General features: G+C 34.5%; 1 protein-coding gene across 2 annotated transcripts in view; it reads right to left on the bottom strand.

Annotated features, from left to right (window-relative positions):
- The window catches only part of LOC105833651 (neuroligin-4, Y-linked), a 217941-nt gene that overhangs the window by 40282 nt on the left and 155738 nt on the right, over positions 1–21921 (bottom strand). For both annotated transcript variants that reach the window (XM_036287401.1, XM_036287400.1), the window contains exon 9: positions 17376–17530. In XM_036287401.1, coding sequence (XP_036143294.1) covers positions 17376–17530 — 155 coding nt within the window. The remainder of the gene's footprint in view (positions 1–17375; positions 17531–21921) is intronic.

Below are 21921 nucleotides of genomic sequence, written 5' to 3' on the forward strand. Positions count from 1 at the left end.
GTTTTACAATTAATTTTTGTTTTTTGTTGCAATATTTTTAATCTATATCTTATTACAGTTTAAATTATATTTTGTTTTTTAAGATGAGCATTATTATTTAAACAGAAACTGATTCTTATTCCTTATTCTATATTAAATAAGTATTTTTTATATAATATTAAGCTTTTCTCTTTCAAAGATATAGTTCTTTATTATGCTATTAAGTGATATTTTTTATTAATTTAATCTTGGTTTTCTTCTAATCTTATTAATACATAATATTCATATATACACAAACAAAACGTTACCTATTTATTTACTATATAATACGCGAAAATATATAAATAATTTACATAAGTAACTAAATTTAATTATTTTGGATATTATATACAATCAATCAATTATTTATATTACATGTCATTAAACATGTCAGGGGTGTGATTGTTTAAGAACTATGAACTTATGCTTATTAAATTTTCTGATTTATAAAGTTGAGTTTTACGTTTTAACGGCATAAATTATACACTATTTTTATTAAAAATTACAGTGTTCTTACAGAAGAAAAAATCTAAGAAAGTTACATTACAATACAGAAATTACTATTTGGCCAATTAACGATAGTAACAGCAAATCAGTCAAACAAAAGGAAGATCTCTAGAGTATTCACAAAGCAACTACGAGCTTTCTCATCAAGATGAGATACTTCAGTTCCCAATACGATTAAGACCAATTATTTATTATAAGTTTTCGCTTTCGTCTGCAGGCGGATCCATCTCAAACAAGATCTGAAGATTCGAACTATTACGTATCAATTGAACGTTTTGCAAAGCAAGAGGAATTACTTGATGTGCAATAAAACGTTATAACTAAAAGTATGAGAAATAGCAATGTAGTAAAGTCAAATAATTATTAATTTTGTAGAAAATGTAGAAAAGAAACGTGACAGCAAACTAATGTATCAAACCAAATAACAAAAGACGGAAGATGGGAAATTTGTTTCTTTGATCGTGCATTATTCAAAGTTAGTACACGGCCATAACGTTCTATGTGGATGCGTTCGCATACGCTCGCTGCGAATACGCTCGTGATGGAACATGCCGAGACGGTCGGATAACGTATATCTATGTAGATTGTGTAGCAATGGGGGTAACAATAATCTATAATGCACAGCACTCTGCAGAGCGTACATGTCTCTATGGTGCCACGCAACTCGACGAAACCGCTCCGATAATGAATCCGCGGAGCAATTTCCTCACATGGGACATGCATAGTATTTAACATTTTCAATACAATTTTAATATTATGCTTTGCTTCGACACGTAGAAATTAATTTTTAATATTAATTAGACATTACAATTACTCTTGCTGTTATTAATCTTACCGCAATATAATCTGATATTTACAATTACTTCATTTATTTGAATTTACATTTTAATTAAATTTGAAAATTTATTGCACACTTCTCTTAATAAAAATAAGGAAAACAAATATTTAGCTTCTAACTGAAAATTCTGATAATTAAAAACATTCTAATTAAAATTATATATTTAATTCTCATAAAATTTAATATTAATTACACTTGCTGAAAATATTTAGATTGAAGTAAATTTGTGTCAGTTTTACTGAGAAGCATTACATTATGTTGCGAACATTTTTGATGAAAAATATTGCGCCATCCTTTGATTTTTCTTGTTTTAAGCTGTCATGATTTATGATGTTATAGTCCATACAGTTTGCTATCCCGCTCGTATAAATTCAATGAATTATGTAATGTCGGTTACCCATTTCTCTGAAAACGCATCGTCGACGATACATAAATTATTACATGCGACCATTGTACGGGTATATAAAATATGCGCGATATCACTGATGCATTACTGTAAAGGGATCTCTATCAGTTAATACATCATTATAATTTTAATTAAATTATCTTCGAAGTACGCTACCATGCGACTCGCAAATTAACGATTAACTATGACTGTTTTTGTATAAACGCGAACTATAGAGATACCAGTATTTGATATTTATTTTATCCTAGACATAACAGAGGCAATTGTCTTGAAGTCGCACATTGTTCCGAAATAAGATTTTCATTAACTGTCTTAGATTAAGATTCGGAGTTAGAGGATTGGAAAGTTCTTGCGCTCGATACTTCGAAATCGCATCGATCACTTAAAAATCAACGTTGAAGTTCTGCGCAGATTCGCGAGTTTTGTTGTTGGTTATCATACTTTTAGACACACGTCTTTATTTTTTTTTTTTTTAACAAATTCTCAAAATATTAAATTAAAGTCTATAATTTTTATATCTATTACATATGACAAAAATTATCATTTTATATGATGAATGGTTTGAGAATGAGAAACTTTTTGTTTCCTGAAAATTTAACTTTTTGAATTTGTTCAGTTTGTGTTCAGAACCAAGTCTTTAATTAATTTAATGAATTGCATAATATCAAAAAATATATCAATTTTTAAATAAAAATGTAAATAAATAAATAAATAAGTAAATATGTAAATAACACAATTAAATAGCTTTATTTTATTTATTTAATAATTCCGTAACTTTTGTAAAAGAAAATTCATACTTAAAGTTCATTTTATTTAAGGCTATAATTAGAGCTCGTTACTTTCATATATCTGCCGAGTCTGTAAAGGAACAAGCTGTTCCGTTTGAATGATGAAAGACGCCAGACACAACAGCTGGTTATGCCGATGAAGCCAATTACGAGCATCGTGGTCATGTATGGACCTATAGACAATCTCCGCTCGGGAGATCGATCACTAATGGGCGCGACTGCCAGTTAGCATGCATCATCGGCGATTTAAGTGAAACCGACTCCGATCAATGCCTCCCTCCCCTCTCTCTCTCTCTCTCTCTCTCTCTCTCTCTCTCTCTTTCCCTTCCTCCCTTTCTCTCCGTCTATCAATTTAAAGCTCGATTTCGCTTTAATCCCCTTACGTAAAGTCGCTTGGAAAAATGCCGACTAACGCGGGATCTATGCTAGCTCAGTGGACCTTGATGTCACACCTGGCCGAGCCGACATTCACCACAGACATTGACCTGTCTGTGTGTGATAACGTATATGTCGTGGAATGAAGTAGAAATACAGCACGTATGATATATATACATATAAAAAAAAAACAATGAATAAAAGCTGGGAAAGCTACATGCTAGCTGTGCAAAATGTAGGAAAAATGCACTTTGTTAACGGATATATATAATTTCGTTTTAAAATATATTAAATTTTTTAAATTTTCTACTCCTAACAATATTTTGCTATGCATAAATATAATAAAGCTTCCCAGACAGTAATTATTTTCGTTTTGCATTTTATTATCTTAGCGATTGGTAATAGAATCCCTTGATATTACATATAAAACCATATTAATGTTATTTGGTGATTACTTCTTGTTAACGTTCCAGAGTTAATGCGGATGTTCGCTAGGGATTCATAATCAAATAATGAAAATTTCGTTTGGTATTCGACATAATGAAATTTCACTGCGAAAATCATACCTCCGATATTATGCACGGACTTTTCTCCATAGAAGCGAATGAGGCTACCTGCACTATCACCATGATAGAACCGCGCTGTATCGGTAATTGCAAAAGACAGTGCATCACTATTGTACCGTGCAAAGCACTCACCCTCTTCCAATTTCTCCGCCACACATTTCTCCTATAAGTCGTTAACACATTCTTGGTTCGCGGCGCTGCAGAATTTCCTGCTGATATCTGCGAAAAAGCTTCATATTCGAGTTTAACATCCCTTTTAGAATGCACAATGTAAAGATACGGAAGGAGGGAGAAAGTAAAATAGCAAATCTTTTCCGGATGTCTCTATCTACCGTAGCCGTGGTATGTTATTTTTTACATTATAATTTTAAATTAAGTCACTACTGTTTAACATTTAACTAAACATGTCTTAGATTGTTGAATAATTTATTGACGAAATACATTTCAATGCGTTTGTAAAGGATAAAAACGAATGATATTCCATCATTCAAAATTAGACATTATTGAAAATAAAATTTAAATTAAAAAACACGCGATAAATTTGCGAAATATAAATCAACTGAGGTCCCGCAGTGAGATAAAGAGGCAGTTTTTTTAAAGCAAAATTTTATTTATCGAAATTTTAATTTGCGTTGAAAAATGAGCCAGTTAGCTGCTCATCGTGGTAGAAGCTACCTTTTTAACGTATCAGGATTCATCTGACGCAACATGATCACTCTAATTGGACTTTCCGTGAAATTAATAAATGCAGGTGACTTTGACGCCAAATTCTGTCAAAAGAATTTCGCATTGCGTACCGCGAGCCAACCATCTCACTACCTTCCCCGTCAAACTACCCAAGCTCTCCAACCCCGTTTGTTTCGTCCTTCTTCCGTCGGTGCACAATAATTATGGCAGTCGTGTGCATCGCGCTCGCCGTGTCATCCCATCTCCTCTCCGCGCTTCCCCTCTTTCGAGTTCCGGAATATAGGGGCTGGCTCGCGGTCGGTGGAAGATAGGTGGTGGTAAGGGGAGGGTTTTAGTCGGGGAGAATATTAAAGTTTGCTCATTAACCGCTGATGCATTGCCCTGTCGGCTCACCCTTCCCCATTCCCCCCCCGTCCGATCCCCTTCTTTTCGTCCCGTCTTCTTCTGCGTTCTCGTTACGACGATACGAAAGTAGTCTCGTATTAACGCGGATAAAAAATGTACCGTTCAGTACAGCCACCCCTATTATTAATCATCATCTCAGTTTCGAGACGTGCCCCTGCGAGAACATTGGTTTAGTAGATCGTGATCCTGACTAACGGAAATTTATTATGAACAGAGCTTGTATGCGCTTAGTGTAGAATACTTCCTTAAAATTATTTACATTATTGCATAACGGTATAACTCAATATTTCAAACGTTTGTTTCGTATTTTCGTGTACGTTAAGTTAGATATTTATATAATTGAATTATTTGTCTGTAAATTATCTATCTTTAAATTTTAAATTTGTATATTGTTTTGTTTGTGTGGAATTAAATATACAAATATACTTTTTGAATATAGATGTAATATGTTTACTTTTATCCGAATGAGTTAGTGTTAACGAAATTAGTAACTTTCAACTTCTTTTCTTTTTTACTTTGATACATTTTCTTTAATCACGTGTGCATTGCAAAAACTTGAAACGTAAACGAGCATTCCACGTACCCTACGGCACTCCGATACCACAGCTCAAAGCCGGCGCTCATCACTCTTCATCGTTCCCTTTGTCATTGAGACAGAAATGAAAGCCGTTGCTGTGGTAACCATTTTAACGTGTCTCCGAAACCACTAATAGCAATTTACCCAACGTGCATATCCAGGTAGTACGTAATTAAGCTCTGCCTCTTCCCACGCCCCTTGGAGCCACCCCTCCCCCCCTAACCCCTATGCGAGACACGAGCAGGTTTTGCGGTTACGAAGCGCGCGCGCGACACGGCAAAATGGAGGGGGAGGGGGGGAGAGCATTAGCGGCATCATGGACCATGCTCTCTCCCCGGAATGCCGTAGCGAGTCGTTATAACGCTCTTCCTTCCTCGGAGGAACCACAATGCTTCCTGCGAATTTCCAAATCCATCTGGATTACAGCCTCGAGTAACGTTTCACGGTGGAATTTACAGTGAGTCATCGTCGAAGGCTCATCGACGTTACCACAAAAGAGATGAATGATGTAGATGTAGACAAACAAGATATTGCATCATATATTATATTTGCAAATGCACAGATACAACTCCCCCAATCATTTAAGTGATAAAGACTCTAATTACCATAATATTTAGACTGTTTTATGTTTTGTGTAACTCCTTTACGCTTCACAAAAACATACACATAATAAACATTACGATATCCTATTTCAAAAATTGTAATTTTATTACGTAACGTGATTAAAAATTGAAGTTTTGTTGTTTAGCCAAGTTCCATTACAATTTTGGCGACTTATTCTCTATAATTAAAACAAAATGAGTTGAGTTTCAAAACAACGATTAAGATTTTTAAATAATTTTTGTAATTTCAGTAAAATGGTGGATTACACACTTCAATGACTGGTTCCAAGGAATAGGTATATGTAAAATTTATAGTGAACACTTCATGAAAAAATACAGTCAAAACAATTAATTGTTATTCATTTTAATTTTGTGTAGTTGATGAAATATTTAATGTGTAGATATTCTAATATTTAAGAAGCTAAATAATTTTTAAACAAGTGCTTTCAATTTTAGCTACCGATTTTTTTTAGTTGTAAAAAAATTACATACTTTTTATTTCCATTATTACTTAGTAAAATATGTTTACTTAACTTTTTCGTTAAATTTCAAACCAATAGTTTAGGGGTACTTTTAGAATGTTTACACAAATTTATTTCTCCAATTTACACGAAGTCAATTGTTACCATTCTTGCTCCTAAGCCCTGTTAACGAGTGTACGGTGTAATTACCACTTTGTTCATTCGTCTAAACTGAGTTTGAAAACGAGAAACGTGCCACGAAATAACAGGAACTTTTAAGGATCCACCAATCCGATGAAGCGCGCGTTGAATCAGGGTTAAAAGTTTCGGCCGACTGTGGCGTAATTAACAACGTTTAGAGATCCCAAGAACTTGTTGATAGGGTCGAAAGTTTGTCCCGGCCAATTATTTGCAATCTAAACAACGAACGCGAAGCGCATTATAAGTTGCGCGGCGCCACGGTTAATTCATTGCGTGCCAACAGCCACAAAATATTCAGTGATTTTAACTTTTATGTCGACACGAGGCAAATTATTGTAGATATTAGTTTTGGCGTGCATAAAAACGATCGTGAAACTCGAAGATTAAAAGACTCGATAGTTTTCAAAACATTGCAATTCATATAAACTTTTCAGATTACAACTAGAACTGAGCTTGTAATTGATAAGCCACTTTGAAAACTTCTATTAATGTATACTTGACAAGTTATAAGGTACAGATTCATTCGCTCAGATATGTTTACACATTTCTTCAGAAATATTAAAACCTTATTAATTAATAATTAAACACAAAAAATATATGTATAATAAGTATTTTTTAATGTCATCTACTTAAAGAAACATCTATTATATGTGTTGTAAAATATATATTATATAATACACAATGTTTAAAACTATTTATCTAAAATTACAAGATTCTGCGATTTTTTCGTCGTCTAATGTTGAACTTTGTTTCTGTTGCGTCATTCTATTAATCTTACGTCATTTAGCAACTTACTTTACTTCTGTCTCGTTTTCTTCATCATTTCACGATCTTTCCTTTCTTTTCATCCCTTATCCATGTGAGAGAGAAAGAGACTGAGAAAGAGGGGAAAAAGGAAGGAAGGAAGGAAGTCTAACTCCTGATCTTACCTGTTGCAATGTGAGTTTTCAGAACATGGCAACAGGGGATTCTGATATACATTGAAACACAAAAGAATGTATGCAACAGAATATATAGTATCGATGTTATCACAACAGGTTAAACATAACAGGTTCTCTGTTTTCTCGTAGTAAAAATTTAAAATCTTTTTATCACATTTAACGATTTAGATGTATATCTGAAATATACAGGGTGTCCCAAAATATGTGGGTCAATGTTGGTAAAAAGGTAGAAGGGATTGAAATGAACATAAAAGTCCAATGTTGTTTTGGTTAGGTTCACCATTAATCGAGATATTAACGTATAGAATCTGTAAATAATCTAATTAATTTCTATCGTAATTGTAAGCAGTAAATTAATGAAAGCCTATCATACATTCACGATAGATTTTTTCTTCCCAAGTTCCCTAGTTACACGTATTTATCTATTGTTTAATTTCTGTAATCAGAAAAATGATTACCCATCCAAGCCAGCTGCCGCCGATGATGCTTTACCTTAAAGTTTCTACGCCAACTAACATTCTGATGACCCATGAGCACTCGATGCTTATGAATACATATTTGTTATAGATGAATTTAATAGATATGATCAAAGAGATAAATAACATATATGTATAGTTAAACTATATTTATATAAATACAAAAAAACACGCACGCACGCACGCACGCAGCTAATCTGCAAGTCAGTATAGTCTTGTTTAATGCACTTTCAATGTAAATACAATAATATAGTAAGTTATTATACTGCAATATTAGTAATACATTTTGACTTATTCACTAGCCAATTTGGTGCTTTCGTGGGGCAATATTAGCAGTGCATTTGGAGTTATTCACTAGCCAATATGGTATCATCATGTTCACTGCAATATTGGCAATATATATGAAATTATTTAGTAACCAATATTGGTGTCATTATGGATACTGCAATATTGGTAGTGCATTAACATTTTATTAATAACCAATATTATTTTTACATTGGACAATATTGGCCAAGATTTTCCCAATATATTCAGCCAACGTTGACCAATGTATTGCCAATGTACTGTGCTACTAGAGATTATTGGTGGACCTAGCCCAAAATGTAACTTAAGACAATATTGGACTTTCATGTTCATCTCGATCTCTTCTACCTTTTTACGAGCGTTGACCCACATGTTTTGGGACACCCTGTATGTCTAGATTTATAGAAAATAAAATTTGTCATTAATTGTAATTTTAAATTTTTATTTCTTATTTTATGAGCCTTAAAAGTTAACTTACTGAATATTTCTCGATAATTTGTAAAGATTCGAGATAATGTAAAAACATCCATATTTGGAAATCTTGATTAAAACATAATACTAAACAAAAAAACGTAAGGATAGGTTTCAACATTTTTTTTCGCAAATTATTGTTCAATCGGTTATAATTAAAGAAGCAGTTTTTCACATGTGTGTGTGTGTGTGTGTGTGTGCGTGTGTGCGTGTGCGTGTGTGTAATATGACAGAAGATATAGTTCATTCTTTCATTTATTTTTTCATGACTAGTCAGAAATAAGGTGAAAAAGAAAGGAACGAGCTAGTTAGTTTTGCATGTATGAATCTTGAATTCTCTCTTTCTTGGGTGCTCAAGAGGGATTAGAATGCATGAACGGTTGCAATGGAAGCTTTAGCTATAGACCAGAGGGCATTAAGGGCAGCTTCGACGGCGCGTTACCGCGTATGTCTGCATTATGTGGAGTTTACCCGTGGATTACGACAGTAAAGTACGGTGGTGGTGCAGTTTAGGGGGTGGGAATAAAGGCGAGGGGGCGAGAATCGGCCAATGTTTGCGATTGCCACATTCGCGGTTATTGGACGGTCGCACTGTTTAGTCCTCGATGATTATGCTAAATTATTGTTTACACCATTCCGCATCGCATTCATCTATTTATTGCCGGCTATACAAGCCGATAGTTACGAATGTTACACCTGTTTTAATTACTCAGAAGAAGCGAAATATATTAATTAATTTGTATGTCCCATGTGCGCCATTAATTAATTAATCCAAAATACTGGTTTATTTGGATTTGCACAGCTTTTATATCTGGCTTTTTATTAAATATGATGAAAGAGAGAGAAAGTTTGACATAATATTTTTTAAATTATTATGAATAATAAATTTATAATAAAATATCACGTACAACTATCATGAAAAGTAAGTTCTTAGCTATGTGTGAGGTGGATTGAGCTTTCTTTATTCCTGAATGCTGAAACTAACTGTTTCATGTATCGACGCGTTAATCATTGGCTTCCGGCAATACCGATTAAACCTCAAAGTCATTCCAAAAGATAGATACCGGTGTAGGATGCGAGTTTAGGTGAGCAGAAGGGATAATCCTATGGAGTTAGTGTCAGTCAAGCCTGAATTACGACGTGTGATGGTATGGACGGCTCTATTTGCTGTAAAATTATGATAAACTGCGCTTCGCTGGCCGATAATAAATACGTGATCGATGGCCGTTGTTATTTCCAAATCGCACCATTACATGACAGAACATTGGTGGAAAATTTTAAAGCAATAAACACGTATATTATGAACATAGTTGTTGTATTTATCTCGCAAAATCAGCGAAACTTTTGTGTCGCATATTTTAAAAACATGTAAAAAAAAGAATTATGAGAGAAAATATTAAAAACTAAATATAAACAAGAAATTAATAGAATCACATTTCGAAGATCTAACAAAAATATTAAAACAAATTAATGCTGCTAGAAGTTACAAAAAATTCAACATTTACAAGATTTTTATAACTTTTATGAATCTTAATTCTTTTTGGAATAATTCGTACATAAATGCACTTGCTTTGGAAAAACGGATAATCAATGCGGTTAATTCAACTATCCAATAGCTCCAGACATTACACACCCGACACTAATTGCGAAGTGCGAAATATCGATTGCAGTTTACACGGCTGTTATGGACAGGTAGTACTGGCAGCGATATCTATCAGATCATCTCGAAGTAGATTTACGGCATTTAATCACTCGAGTTTAATCGTGATTACCGCACAGGATTACGTCACAGGATTACGCACAGAATTATATCGACGTGTCGTGAGTGTTTTTAGTGCCAATTCAACATGTCGTATGACGGTCAGCTGGTGTTAAAGCGAACATGGCGGTTAGGGAAGTTAGAAAAATGAATGAAACATACTAATTTAAACTGCGCTTGTGTAAAACTTGGAAAAATAATTCAGCAATTGTGGTATCCTAAGGAAATCAATAATTCGATTAAAGTCAGGCAAATCAGAAAGTCAAATTTTTGTAAATTACAATTCGGTGCTGTTTTAATCAATACTGAAATGATGAAGCTAAAGTGCATAGTCAACAGACAATTAATATTTATCTCGGGTCATATTGTAGATAATTATATTTTTCTCAATGTGTAACTCGCGTTATTTAGTTAAATAACAGCACAAATTGTGTTCGATTTCGCTCATTTATCATCGATAATTAGCGATACTTGGCAATAATATATTTTTGCGATAATTATCACGAAAATTTGTTCGCGTAAATGCTTCCATACGGATCGATATGCTTACACTACCAAAAGTTACTCGCTCACACACACACACACACACACACACACACACACAAGTTTTGCAATTTCGTTGCAGTACACGTGTATGATTAAATTCCTGATAGAAGCAGCATTTGCGGAGCGGCACACCTTCCTAAGGACTCCCTGTAGGTCCGAGGACGTGGCGGATAGAGCAATCGTTTCGCCATTGTGTGTGCGAGGCAACTCCTCACCAATAATGGAAATGGAGAGGGTATTCGAGTAGAGATTGCGGACCAATGGTGGATTGGTCTGACATCGTACAAAGCTCCGTAAAGAGACAACGCAATGCCTCTATAGATTGCGATCCGCTTTTTTTCTCTGCGCAGAGATCCCTGTCTTTTCAAAGCGAAACATCCCGATCCTTCAAAGTTGCTTCGTCTAATCTCTCTAAAGGTTTGGTTGAACCTTTCGTACAACTTTTGCGCGATTTAGCAACTACAGATTTTTGAGTCATTGAATTTTAAAAGTCCAAAATTTTTTCTAACATTAGATTACTAGGCCACTAAATCTTGAATTTTTTAATTTTGTTAGTAACTCTTGATTACTTTGATCACAAAACATTAATGCCAGATGAAAAAGTTTTAATAGACTCTTTAGAGTACAGTAAGCATAAAGAGATCATAGTAGATTCTTAGTCCGTGATGAATACTTACTTTTGATAGAAAAACTGGTCACACGTAACAGAAAGTGACTTTATCGTTTCGTGAAATGCAATTTTGGGGAAAGACCGTTGTTCCGCTGGTGACGTTCGGTAAACTAACAACATTGCAATCGGCTCTTTCGTGTTGGACGTTTCTCTATTAGTTTGTTTGAAAGTCCTTTTCTACAAAAACCCACTGGGAGACATTTTGTTCCACAAAACGTGTTATGTCTGGAAATGTCAAAAACTTTACACGTAATCTAGAAACTTTTTCTCTTTTCTAAGAAGTAAAGGGATCATCGATGTATCAAAGACTTGACAGCTCACAAGCAGAATGTTGTAATTTAGTTTTAATTATTTAAAAATTAAAACATTGTACAAAGAATAAAGCTTCCAAAATAATGTATTTTAATTTTTAATTTAAAGTCAAGTGACAGTTATTAAAAAATGCAGAGAAATTATATTCAATAAAATATATTTTATTTTAATAAATGGAACATTGAAGTACATGTTTCCAAAAGTCAATAAAATTAATAATTGTCATTGGTGCAATTTTTGTGAGCTCTGCCCGAAATTGTTCATATCTGCGGAGAAAAATGGCAATCATTTGTCTTTTGAGGATTCAGTCATGACATCGAACGAGAGAAACGGTGATAACGCGTAAAATTGGGAATCATTTTGCAAGCGTTTTCTCTGACGCTTGCAAATTTGCTTTTTACGCTCACGCGTACGTGCATGTACATCCGGCGCCATCACTTCAGCGACCGATAAAATGTATGATGGGACGCGGTTCCGAAGCGGAAACGGGTTTTTAATGTTTATTTTGAATCACATTTGCCACGTTCATCCGCCGAAATGAGCATTTGAGCGATGATTTATAATCCGGATCGACGCGGACGAAATCACCGTCTAGTTTTCATTGCGCGCACATTTTTTTCACAAAATTTACCGCAGAAGGTCATCTCTCTCTCTCTCTCTCTCTCTCTCTCTCTCTCTCTCTCTCTCTATCTCTCTCTCTTCCTCTCCCTTGATCGTTATTTAACGTTTTAATAGCAAGCGAGGAGCGGGAAAAAATGTTTCGAGATTCGCTCACGTGCGTTTAATTGCTGTAGATTTCTACGATCTTTTGTTTCATGTAGTTCTTGTCGGCAGAATTCGATGGTGCTCTTCTTTCATTTATACGCGTAAACGTGACAACGCGAAAATTGTATTTATCCGAAAGGAAGATTCCGCAATATGCTACGGTTGAGTCATATATGCCGTTTCTATGGATTTGCCAACATCCGTCGACTTAGCGATAACTACGAACTAAACTACGAACTCTGAGACGTCACGTATTAACCAATCGGATCGGTTGGTGGTGTCAACGCTTCTCCACTGTCATGTATAATACAATGCGAGTAATTTTGAGCTTCGAGTTCAGACACGGTCACGTACACACAGGAATTACGTGAGACAAACTACGTTGCGCCGTGCGTGATCGCGCACAGGGTGTGCTCGCGCGTTGACGTTTATACGGAATGTCCTACCAGGGTGTTAGCTGGTAATATACAGGGTGTTCCAAAACATGTGGGTCAACGCTCGTAAAAAGGTAGAAGGGATCGGAAAGAAATAACGGAGAAGGCAATATATTCTTACTTCGATTTATGTCCATATTACTCTTCGTATAGATAAAATAATAATATAAAAATAAAGAAATGGAGTACCGTTTACATTTTAAGAGTTGCCAATGTTAACTTTAATTAATAACTTTACAGCAGGGTAATTTAAAATAATGTTAAAGAAAAAAAAAGTAGAATTACTGCCTATTACGTCTCATTTTGCTAGATATTTATTTTGTAAGATGTAACTTTTACGTACGTCTTACAAAAGCTTATAATTATGCAAAATCCGACGATACTATAAAAGTATATCATCTAATACGAGATACTTTTCAATTTGTATTTGTTATTGAAATTTAATTTTTTGTTAAAAAAATACAATTTGGAAACAAAGTAGTACGTCAGTATTGACGAACTTATACTACATTATTATAATTTTTATCTCTTACCATAACGTCTCGTGTTTTATATTTTCTATTTTAATTAAATAATGTGTGTATACATTTTTTGTACATTTTGTCTGCGCAAAATGTATGAGCAAATTTCAAGTAAAAACCTTTATGGATACGCTCGATATAGCACGTATACGGTCTGGCTGTTTCCGAATACACGCCACGTGCGTGTCGATACACATTGTTCCAGACACGCTCTCTTGCCGGAGTTAAGCCACGTGTGGGGGTCTACCGCGAAACTACGAAGTTATTGGCGACATATGCGAAAGTTCGTTTAACCCCTTCGTCCTTTCGATGAATATGCAAAAGCGGCGTCGAAACGAGCCGACGATGTTCCCAATGCTCGTCGACGTTGCTCCGAGCAACGTGAAATTCGCTTCGACGATGCATCACCGATTTAGGCAAAAGAGATTGATGTTCCAGCTCTTTTAAGTTTGAACCAAATCGGTTAGATATGTGTGATACATAGGGAATACAAATTACCTCGAAATGAGAGATCATTTGCCTCGTAATTAATGCATATTTTCGACAAAAAGTATTTCCACAAACATTTGTATTTTTCGATTTTATTCATTGACTCTTAGTTGCTGTCTAACGTACTGTAATAATGATTTAAGCTGTATAATTGAAGACAATTAAATCAATAACACTTTAGTTCTTACATCTCTAAGAATAGAGTAAATCAAATTGATGTGGATTGACAGATCTTTTAAACTCTTAGATAACAATCAAAAATCTTATTAAAAATGTTAAAGTTATAAATTTATTCTAAGAAGCGTAAACTTGCTGCTAGATTCTTTTATTTTATGCGCGATTTTGTATTTACAAAAAGATAACGAGATAAACTTTCTAGTCTGAAGATCGCGGTTACCACTACTGAAAGTGTCAAAGACATTAAGTATCCTCTAAGTATTACTTCTACTCTAGGAAAATGCAGTCTCTCCTCTTCTCGTGAAAGAATGTTCGCGTAGTAGACAGGTTCCATTTCCTTGGTCTCCGAAGAGACGCAATGGCTCTCAAATAAGGACAAGGTCTTGAGAATTTTCACTGCGTAAAATATTTCTCACACCTTCATCGATATTCCATTTGCGGCCTCGAGAGTCACGAATACGAACACATGTGCACATGGCGCAAGTAAATATATGAGAGTTAACTCAGTATAACAGTTATATGTAAAGGCGATTCTGCAATATACCTATTCAATTTTTAATATAATCCTACACTGAAAAAAAAAAGTAATATATTCAATAAGATATGTTATTGCGGGCTGCCAATTACAGATATACTCAATACAATAATATATGCTATTGCAGTATCAACATTGTACTTGCATTAATAGCAAACATTATTGTATTGAGTATTTTATGTAGTTGGCAGCCCGCAATCACATATGTTATTGACTATATTACATTTTTTTTCTGTGTACATAAATCCTTCAAATAGTAAACTTTAAATTGTTTGCTGAACTTTATTATAATTGTTAGATATTTAAATTATCGGTTAAATGTCTAGAATAGGTACCGGTGCGGAAAAATCAATTTTTTTCAATACCAACCAACGAAACTACTATAGAAATGGAATGTAGAAATGTTTTTAGGGAGGGGCAATTTAATTTTCAGAGCAAAACGATGTCCACGCTTGTACTGTACCACATGGGTTTGCGATTTCAGATTTGAAATTGTAGCTAAATAGCGACTAAAATTGGTTGGGTTAGAGTTAGGAAAAAACGAGTAGCGGGTGCAGGGAGGGTGCGGAATCCCTTCCCTGCCCGCGCGTTCTCTGCACCGCATAGATTTGCAAACGTGCAATAAATTTGCAATAAATTTATTGAACATTATTTATTAAATCATTATTAAAAAATTGACAAAAACAAAAAAACATATGAATGCGAAAGTAATTGGGAAAAGTACGTCAAAACAAAAATTTGCATGTTTGCAAATCTATGTGGTGCAGAGAACGCATGGGCGCGGGAGGGGTTCCGTCCCTTCCCCTGCAATCCCTCCCCATTTTTTTATAACTCTAATCCAATTTTAGTCACTATCTAGCCACAATTTCAAATTTAAAATGGCAAACTCATGTGGTACAGTATCAGCGTGGACGTTGTTTCGCTCAGTAATCGGGAGGGGGGGGGGAGAGGGGTATGGGTGGATCTCGCTTTGCATGGAAAGTCAAAAACACAATGGTACAAAAAACGTGTGGACATTTTGGCGGGGCTTCGGCCCTTCCCCGTATCTCCTTTCAGTATTAACTAATAAAATTAACTAATAATACTCGAATTGTTTTAAATGAGTTATATGAAGTTTGAATATTTAACGTTGTTTTCTTCAAAAACTATTATCTCTATGGCAAAAATTAATAGGACATAGAATGTGTATTTCGATAAGATCTACTTTTATTTGAACTGTTTTTCGAAATTCCCATTATTTACGGAAATAAATTAAAAAACCATGATATTTATGGTTTTTTATGGTTTTTCGCCATGAAAATTAAATTGCCCCTCTCTAAAAACATTTTTACATTTCATTTCTATAACAGTTTTGTTGATTGGTATTAAAAAAGATTGATTTTTCGCACTGGTACTTATTCTACGTTTACCAAATTATCTTTAATCTTTATCATATTTATTAAAATTTAATGAATATCAAATCTCAAAAGTATGTCTTGAAAAAAACTATAAATTTTTGAAAGTTAAATTCATAAGTCTTAATTAAACGCTAATTAATTCGCATGATTTATTAAAGTTTGTACAATTAACATTAATGCTAATAATGCTGATATTCTATAATCCAATAAGTCACGTTTTTGTTTTACAATAAACAACTCAGGAATGCAAACCACATTTATTTTGCAGTAACAGATTGTCAATAAAAATAAAGTTTTGGCAAACAAACACGTTATTGATCGAAAAACTTGGGGGAATTTATATTTGCGCTTATGAATATTTCATATATATTTTTTGAATATTTACTGGCGTAGGTTTTTTAGGGCATTACTAATACGCATGACATGCGGGTGCGTGTGTTTGTTGAAGTGAAATATTTGTAGATTCCAATATTGCCCAAAAATGTATATAATATCGAAACTGTTATAAGCGGCAAGAACAATATTTTGTACATAAAAATTTCTTCAAATTCTTATTCTCTTTTAATTATTTTTTTTTATATTTTATATTCCATTAAAAAAGTATCTTATCTCTTTATATATAATCAATAATAAGTTCTATTACGTTATTTTATAGTAATGTTTAATTATGTAAATAATAATTAATTATGAAAATAATATGACACTAATTGTTCACCAGATACGACCATTTCTCCCCTACTTGTGACGTTTATGACATATTTCCTCCTTTTCCACACTCCTAGACGAACTTTCTGCGTGGCTCACTCATGAATATGGAAAATTAGACTTTTCGGCCGTTTTTTTCCACCACAAATTGATTCCGCAAGTGGTGCGTGCCTAGTACGTTGATTAATTCAAAGAAAAAACCGGATTTCAATAATACTTCTAAGTGAAAATTAAAATTTGCTTTTAGAGTAAGTGTAAATGTTTGGGTTACTGGAAAAAGAGTATGCGACGTGATCGTAACGGCAAATAAAATTGCCATTTGGCACATTTGTGCAATCACTGCGTCATCAAATTATTAAAATTTCGTATCTCTATTTTTTCACTCTCTTAAACTAAGTTCTGCTGATTAAGTTGTGGGATAGAATTTTATATAATCCACTTACCCAGTTTTCACAAAGTTCGCAAAATACTGCATGATACTCTCCGAGAGTGCCATTTCCAGTCTCGTGTAGTTTTTCGGAAAATGGCCAAATCCCTCCACCCACAATGGTGCCCCGAAGACGAATGGAAGCTCTTCGCCGTGCACCGAGCCCATCTTCTGTAAACAAAACAAGAATAAAGTTAAGCGACTTCTACATTCTTTATCCTTTCTACATATGTGTGATAAGAGATAACGATATAAAAATACTTAACAATTTATAATACCTAAGTATTACATATATGTATAATTAAACAATTTTTTGAAAATAAATGAAAAAAGTTATTAAAATTAATATTACAGTTTGAGCAAAAATGTAGAACATATGTTGAAATTATTAATTGTAGTACATTTCGCGACCGATGGATAAAAATGGAAGCGCTTTCCTGGTTTGCTTTAATTGCACATATCGTTGACTATAAATCAGAAATATACCGCTTAATACGGCCGGGATTTAGAAATTGTCATCGTTGGCGCGAGCTTATCCGCAAGCTGGATCATCGTAGACATGTTAGATGCGATTCAATTTCTCCGGTGTCCTCACCAGAGAATTATGTTCAGCTAACGCTAAGGTCGACCGTCGGATCTAAGTTGGATAAAGCATTTGAAGATGGAATCTGTGATCTCAATCATTAAAATATCGTTGTGTACAGATCTTATAATCGTTGAAATCACAGAGATATCAAATACCACGATATAAACTGTTATCGGTAAAAGTTGTGATTGTATGGCATCTTCCAGATATCATACTCATGGATTTTGGTATAGGAATTCGGAGGTACCAGACTCCGAAATCGATCTCTGAGGCGCAAGTCCGCTCTGCCGAGGAAGCTATCTGTTCCGGCAAGCACTGAAATGGAATCGGCGATTCTAAGGCGATTACGTACGTACACGTTCGTGCCGAATGGTGCACGAAAGGGCATTTACCAAGTAGACGAGCTTAGTTCCGAATCGGTACTGCAGTCGGTTAAGATGCTGCTTCAATAGTAGAGAAAGAGAGTGAGAGCGAGAGCGAAAACGATAATCAGAATAGGAAAGAGAACGACGGAACGGTATTTATTCCCTTCTTAAAGCGAAAGACAAGGTATGCAATAACGTATATACAAATTGAAAAAGTATGCACGAAATAATAATCAACGTAGAATATACATCAAGTGACTTAAAGATTGATATAATGAAAAAAATAGAACGTAATATATAAAAAGTAATAAAATAATATACAAAATAGTGATACAATTATATGATACAGAGCAAAGAAAGAGAAAGAGAAAGAGAAAAGGAGAAACGCAGAAGAGATATAAAATATGGAATGCGGAAACCCAAATCCAAAATGTCCGTGTTGCGTATTCGTCACTGTCGGAACAAATCCAGAGCTTTATCGAAGTTGTTTCGCCAACTAGATTCCGTCATTGTCGAGAGCGTTGGCTAACCGGCAATGTACGACTGCTACTGATACCATTAATTTCATTAAGGTACATCCAGCGTGCCCCAGGAATTGGGGCGATCTGCTGGCAAGTGATCGATGCATCGCGATTGAGAAAGCGGAACTCTCGATCTTGTCGGTGATTAGTTGGGTTTTTCAAATAACTTGAAATTCCTTCTTAATTGTAAAATGTGTTCTTGGTTATAATGAGATTGGTCACAAAAGTATCTGAGATTGGAATCACGGAATATTCAATATCACCCCATTCATCCGATGGCGATCAAGCGTAATGGCCACATCGCGTTCTGATTACTCGCGCATTTGTTGAGCTCGAGGTAGAAATGGCGGGTGTTCCGATCTTCTTTGAGAATGGATTTTCAGCGATTTGTCCGGCCTTTTCGCGTGACATAATAAATCGACGCCGATGACCTCCTGCGCTTGCGAAAAGCCCGAAAATTGGCGCGGGCGTGAAATTAAAACGAAAAAAGAAAGAAGCGGATAGAAAGAGAATAGAGCGCGTTCACGTCGCGCTTTCAACCCTTTTTGGCACAGGTCTCGCGGCCGCCCCGTAACTTTTAGTTTTTATTCTGCAGTTCTTTTTTCGCTCCAATTTCGCTCCTCTTTTCGACCTGAGGTTCGTCCACCGTATGCGCGCACGCTCAGCTGCCATAAAGTCGACTTCCGGCGTGTCTGGCATCGACAATCGCAGTTGCGAGTGCAATGACCGAGCAATTTCAATTTAACGTCACAAATGGAAGACAAATTTTATGCACAAGCGGTGGAAAAACGATGTCGTTAACGGAATTTGTTTCAATTATTTCTACATTATTCTGCCAAATTTGAGATTGTCTTATATTACCTGTAATTATGCAACATTGAAGAGATTAAAGAACAGTCATTAACTTTCAAGAATATGAGACTCTATTAATGAACGCTAACTTATTTTTTTATCAAGATTGCCTACAACAATTCCTCAAATTATGTTTAGTGGGTTAAATTATGGTTAGTATTATAATAAAAAGTATGTTTATGAATATCTGCGTCTTTGCATCTCATCTTTTTGTGCACTTTAGATATCATAATAAAGACATCTTTGTCGAATAACATAAATTTAGTAAAAGCAAGATAACGACACCATACTTTTTTATGGTTCTATGTGTATCTTCAGCACAGTGAGTGTTGCCGTTTTACGGCCACACGCAGCTTCAGAACCTTCGCTTCTCGTGAAAAATAAGCGTACTCACCTGTGCAGTATCACTTTTGACTTAGCTATTGTACTCCGCGAGAAAATTTCCAACGAAATTTTCTTGCTGGGTAATCCACAAATGTCAAGAAACGCTTGTGAAAGAACTGGTTTAATGAACCAGAAAGAATAACTAAAATTATGTTGTTTTTTTGAAGGAGAAAAACAGACAAAAGAATATGAAAAAACTCTTTTAGTAAAAATTTAATTTCTAAAAGTTGTAAAATTAACCGTATTTAAATAATTGTAACATAAAAATATCTTTTCCTGAATATACATTAATTTTTATAAACCGTACAAAAATCAAGAGAAATAAAAGTTAATGAATTATCTAGATTTAAAATTATCTTATAGAACTCAATTTTTATTATTTGTTTCCTCCATTTTCTAGAAAATAATGATTTCAGAACATCTTTTTAATTATTAAATTAAATAATAAAACTTAATTATTATATCCTGTCCAAATATAAAGATGCAAAACGAAACAAATGTAAATTTTGATTTTAAATTATATTAAGAAAATATATGGATGAGATAATTATTATGAAAATATAGCTATAGTGTTATTCTAAAAATTACATGGAAAATTTTTTTGAACGTACTTTTTTGCAGTCTTTTTTCTAGTACTTGACACTCACAAATACAAAGAACTATCGTCGAGTCCAATGCTGTCCTGATATTTAAAATATTCTCTTCTTCCGATTTTTTACAGGTAAAGAAAAGAGGAGAAAGAAGGCATTGTCGGTACAGGAAATGCTTTGAGTTTTGCTGATCCGCATTGCTACAACTTTAGCGGAGATGTAACTATGAAACCGAGGAAAAACAATGTCGCGAGAAGGGTCGGCGTGACAAAGGCGAAAAGAGAGATCGGTTAAATGTCGAACGAGAGAAAACGCTGGTACTGCTTTTCGTTATTAAAACTCTGTGTTTTCGCTCGCATGTAACGTTAACGACGAATCTTCAAAGTGGGCGACCTTCCCTTCCTTGTTTTCCCGATTAATTGAGTAGATGAAAATTTACAATTGTATAATTGTATAAAAAAATTTCAAACATAAGATCATAATTGTAAGTTATTATTTCTTAGATATACTTTTTTTTATTTTTTCTGGTTTACTTTTTACTTCCCCCCTTTTTTTGTTAGCAACGCATCTTATCGCTCACCTTTCGCATAAAAAGATCAAACATTCTTTTTTGTTATTACTTGAATATTTATCTAGCATTGCCTAGGGCGAGGCATCCTTTCGCATTTTCGCTTTATGCAGAATCATCGCGTAAAAGTCACTGGTAATAATCCAATGAGTTCGCAGAAACGCAAGAAACGCACTGTTAATGCCGCATGTTGGCTGAAGAGCGATTTCCAAGCCACATTACGCTACCTTTGTAACATCGTTGGTCTTAACGGCTACGAAGCGACGTCGACAAGGATTACGGGACGCCTGTGTCGTGTCGAGTAACTTCGCAGGCCTTCTTGCGCCTCTCACCTAACGTGTCGTTTGACGATTCGATTACAGCGACTAATGAATTCATGACTTTTCTAACGTGCTTTTCAAAAGTCCCCCATTCTGCAAATGCCTCGCGTTAAAGACGGTTTAAATTTTATTTTTAATATATCATTCCTCTGGCTCAATTCTATATGATGGCTCCTTTATTACATATACAAAGCTTTCACATCAAAGCAAAATTTCAAACATTTCCGAAAGATAAGAGATGCAAGTTCTTATATCATAAAATGTTTTTTAAATAAATAATTAACACAAGGTAGAAAGAGAAATAATGCAATAAAAAATTATTATAGATTGCAAGAGTAGAAAAAAGTAAAACAACACGTGTGAAGCGCAATTAAGC

The sequence above is a fragment of the Monomorium pharaonis genome, chromosome 5, assembly GCF_013373865.1.
Source record: "Monomorium pharaonis isolate MP-MQ-018 chromosome 5, ASM1337386v2, whole genome shotgun sequence".
Taxonomy (NCBI): Eukaryota; Metazoa; Arthropoda; class Insecta; order Hymenoptera; family Formicidae; genus Monomorium; species Monomorium pharaonis.